This window comes from Lampris incognitus, chromosome 4, assembly GCF_029633865.1.
Source record: "Lampris incognitus isolate fLamInc1 chromosome 4, fLamInc1.hap2, whole genome shotgun sequence".
NCBI classification, from domain to species: Eukaryota; Metazoa; Chordata; class Actinopteri; order Lampriformes; family Lampridae; genus Lampris; species Lampris incognitus.
Window position 1 is genome coordinate 46,120,429 of NC_079214.1, and position 5,000 is coordinate 46,125,428.

The 5,000-nt window shown below is 45.8% G+C and overlaps 1 protein-coding gene across 1 annotated transcript in view; it reads right to left on the reverse strand.

The window, feature by feature from the left end:
- Positions 1-2,756, reverse strand: part of nav2a (neuron navigator 2a) — a 132,754-nt gene extending 129,998 nt beyond the window's left edge. Inside the window, exon 1 of the mRNA XM_056279088.1 lies at positions 2,529-2,756. Within this exon, the coding sequence (XP_056135063.1) occupies positions 2,529-2,756 (228 nt within the window). The remainder of the gene's footprint in view (positions 1-2,528) is intronic.
- Positions 2,757-5,000: the final 2,244 nt, after the last annotated feature.

Sequence of the window (5,000 nt, forward strand, 5' to 3'; positions counted from 1 at the left end):
TTTTAGAAAATGCATATTTTGCATAATTATGCATAATTATTTTAATTTTCTGCTATTTTTCTGGTCCTCTCTGGAACAATACCTACCACCTCCAAAAAAATGAGGATCATAAGTGCATTTTTGCAAAAATGCATTTATTTTGCATAATGCCAACACATTTCTAAGTCCCAGAAAAGTTATAGGTGAAAAAATCAAAGATGCTCAGAATCATCTGAAATGCCGAGAAAATTGGTGTTTAGCCATTTTTATAAAATGCATATTTTGCATATTTATGCATAATTAATTATGCATAATTTTAATTACTGTTCTGCTATTTTTTATAGGTGCCCCTGCTCATCCCCAATAACCTCCAAAAAGAATCAAGGCCCCAAGTGCTTTAGTTTGGCCGTTTATAGACTCTCACACAGACACACACCACACACCAGACACACAATACAGGAGTAGATAATTAGACATGATTTATGCAAAGATTTGTATGTCTGTGTGTGTGTGTGCGTGTATGTGTGTGTGTGTTTAAGTCTTTATGTTGCTGGGGGAAGATTAACACGGATAATCCTGAGAAGATAAGTGTTAAGGTGTTGGGTTTCATACTGATTAGCAGGAGAAGTGAGCTAACGGTGACATTTGGGAAGAAGACAATACCACTGTCCTGTGTGAGCACCTGGATGTCAGACACACAAACCAGTGCTGTTTCTTCTCCCATAAAACATCTAAAGAGAAGGTTTGTTATGTTACCAATATGATGGATGGCTGGGGCCCGTCTGTCCGCTCTACTGGTATCACAGCTACCCATAACAAAACAAGCAACCCAAGATCTACAGCGCCATAACACACACTCATGTTTTAACACACACACACACACACACACACACACACACACACACACACACACACACACACACACACACACACACACAAAATCATTGACATGAATAAACACAACAGACACACACATACATGCACACATAGTATGGAGTGCTGTGTCCACACTGCTGCTAGTCAGGGAGAGTCAGGAGGTCAAGGGCCGACCCAGCTGAGGGATAGGACAACTGCTTCATCAGCGCCACAGGGAAAGAGGGAGGGCGAGAGAGAGAGAGAGAGAGAGAGAGAGAGAGAGAGAGAGAGAGAGAGAGAGAGAGAGAGAGAGAGAGAGAGAGAGAGAGAGAGAGAGAAGCAGTACAACACATGACAGCTGTAGTCTCCTCACAACCCATTCTCTACATTCTGATCTACTCCTGTTTCTCTATTGTTATGGCTGTTTTATTGTTTCTTTATTGATCGTTACAGTGTTGTGTTGATGTTCATTATTAGTGTTACTGTGTACCGTTCAAACTGTATTTTTGATGCTTTGGCAACATTGTTGTAAAACTTTCATGCCAACAAAGCCCTTTGAATTGAATTGAATTGAATTGAATTGAATTGAGAGAGTTTGACCACATTCAATTCAACCAAGTCCTTCGACACTTGTCAATAAAGCATTTCTGAACTGAACTACACTGGGACAGAAAAACAGAAACAGAGTCAAATGAGAGAAAGAAATTTCCCGAATAGAGAGAACGACAGAGAGAGAGACAGACAGGGAGACAGAGAGAGAAATAGGCAGAGAAAGTCAGAGGAAGTAGGTCAAAGTGAAACCATGGTTCGCTACCACCAGTAGTGGATCCAGACCGTGACCGACAGTGTGTGCTGTGCTAATAATATCATCAGGGAGGACTCAGGTTTGTCTCCTAAATCTGAGCACCACGCTGTGTACCTCTCCGCCTTTGAGTCACGTTTACAGACACCACAGGTTGCCAAGCATGCACTTGCTCTTTGGCTAATGTGCACTAACACACACACACACACACACACACACACACACACACACACACACACACACACACACACACACCTCCCTCGCCTTCTACAAAGCCTTACATGGCATTGGAGCCATCCCTCTCACCATTGTAGGGGTTTGTGCAGGGTTGCTTAGCACAGCCAAAATTTACAAACACAGCATAACGGCCACCCTGCTACCCTGCGTGCTTGGACAGCAGTGGTAGAAATACAGCTAATGCATTGTCCTTCCAGGAAAAAAGCTGTTTTCCCAGTGCAGAAGTCGAGCTTAAAAAAACATGATGGTAGTAAAATTCTGTGTACTTAAGTGTACAAGCTGAACAGGCAGCAACTTAATACCACCCTGCTTGAGAAAACTACTGTGTGCAGCGTGTACAACCGCCTCACTCGCTCAAATTTAATGCTTTGATTTAAGTCAACATTACACGGACAACTTCTCACATTCCGCAATATAGAACAGTGATGCAAAATTACTCTGTGGACACACACACACACACACACACACACACACACACACACACACACACACAAACATGCACACACACACATACACACACACTCTCACAGGCAAGCACAGAGGAAAGGACATGTGTGGGACAGAGGTTGTGTGTTTGTATGCGTGCACGGTTTTGCACTCGTGTGCATCTGTGTGAGAAGCCTTCTCAGCAGCAAAAAGAAAAGAGAGATCTAACCTGAGCATCTCCTGCACCCTCACACAGCGGAGCGCGTGTCCTCGGTGCCGTCCAGGCCACCTGCGGACTTGGGGTGGCAGTGGGGCCATGGGGGGGCTTGAAGGGAGCCGTGGGCAGGGCAAGTGCCGACGGCCTGGCAGCGATCTGGGGGATGGGCCGGGCGCTGTGCACCGGCCTGGGTTTTGGGAGTCCTGACTTCATGTTAGAGGCCGCCAGGATGGCTGGCATCTTCCTGTGGTCGCTCTCTTGTCCAGAGTCCTCTTTCACTGCTCATACAGTTTGTGCCAGCCGTGGAAGCTTTTTGTGACCGTGTGTATCGAAGCTAATCTGAACGCGCACGTTCAAAGAGCGCACAAATGTGCACCATGGCAGACACATGCAGTCAGTCGGTAGAGGCGGGTAGTTGAGTAGAGGTGATGTGCTTTACCTGTGTGGTGTGGTGCTCTTGGCTGGTCTTGCTGGGGCAGCTCAGTGGGGCTTAAGACCCCCTGACAACAGGTAACCTCTGCACTAAAGCAGCTGGCTCCCAGGTAGGGATACCAAATCCACCCCACTAACTGTTAGGATCAAAACTGCCGTTTGTGTCCAGGTGGGAAGGAGAGAGTCCCCCTCTCAAGTCCAGGAGGGAACATGAAAAATCCTTGTTTACACTTAAAGGAATCCCCAGTTGCTAAGGAAAGGAGATAATGTCTCCTTCCTGCCTGTCCATGGTGTCAGTTGGCGGGTTAAGGATCCTTCAAGAAGAATGGATGCCTCTTTCCTGTAGAGATTCGCTAGTTTCACACTCACCCTACCACCGAGGGATGACAGGAAGAAAAGACAACGCTCCACTGAGGAAAGGAGGAAAGCAGAGAAAATGATGGGTGGGGACAAAAAGAGGAGGAATGAACAGCAGCAATAGAGAACCGCTATAGCTGACTGCACGGTGAACAAACACGCCGCACTTCACTGACTGCCTCGCTCTTTCTCGCTCTCTGTCTCTCTCTCTCTCTCTCTCTCATGCAGTTTCCTCCCCTCTCTCTCTATTACACACTCTCTCTCTCCTCTCTCACTAGCAGTCTCTCTCCCCATGTTCCTTCTCTCTCTCTCTCTCCCTCTCTCTCTCTCTCGCTCTCTCTATGGTTAGTCCTAGTTTGCAGCAGGTGTGGCTTAGGACATAACTGACAAATCTGGAGGACAGCCCGACACATGCACCAAATATGCTATGCCAACCTCCTCTCTGTCTGTCTGTCTGTGTCTCTGTCTGTCTCTCTGTGACTCTGTCTGTCTCTCTATCGGTGTCTCTGTCTGTCTGTTTCTCTCTGTGTCTGAGTCTCTGTCTTTGTCTCAGTTTCTGTCTGTCTCTGTTTCTGTCTGTGTCTGTCTCTGTCTATCACTGTCTGTGTCTCAGTCTCTGTCTGCCTCTCTGTCTCTGTCTCTGGCTGTCTCTCTGTCTCTGTCTGTGTCTCAGTCTCTGTCTGTCTCTCTGTTTCTGTCTGTGTCTGTGTCGCTGTCTGTCTGTCTGTCTGTCTCTCTCTCTGCAAATGGGAAGAAGGGAGTAGAGAAGAGGGAACATCATAGCCATAGCAAAGGAGGACAATGTGTTTGCTATGGGCAGTCGCAAAAATGGCTATGGCTATTACAAGATAAACTATGCTTCAATTAACCTTTCAGCCCTTCATCTATATTGCTCAGTTAACAAAAACAAGGTCTACTTCACTTACTCGTATTATTTAGTTCACAATGAAGCCTTATATTCAAATTTTACTTCGCATGTCACTGCAACTGCCACGCGATGATTTCAAACCTCCCAGTGTTTTTCTAAACATGAACTGAAAGTCTGAAACATTTCTAGGTCCAAACGTTGACATGAACCAGGAACGTTAAAAGCAGCCACGTTGTCTCCCCATGCAAAAAAGACCAACACACAGCAACACACACCAGCCGATAGAAACTAGCCACAGCCTAATGACTATATTTGATATTCGGTGAACAGCGGGCTAAAAGGAAGCAATGCTTTCAGATGGTCCTCTTTTGTTGCCATACGCTGTCTATGGGGATTGGTCTCTGATAGATTACAATGGATTATATCGCATTTAACCAGATCGCTCAAGTTAAATGACTTGATTAGACTGGTCCTCTGAATTGGTTCGTTCTTACGGATAAGTACCTGGAACAGGTGAATTTGATAGATAATAGAGGAGCCTGCATGACAATGTCAGATGCTGTGCTTACACCAGGTTTTGGTGTTGAGAATTTCCTTCATTCGAACATGTGATACCAAGATCCACATGACATGTCTGACATAGGGGAAAATTTGTGAGGCAAAGCAAGTCGATCCCCTGTTGTACTCCAGTGCTGTGTTGGTTGGTTCTCTACGCTTAGCACCCAGACAAGGAGCAGACGTTTAAGAAGTAGAATTGGTGTATCATATAATACAGCTCTATCTTCTCTCTCGCCTCCTCTCCTCTCCTTTCTGCTGTCTGCCCTCTA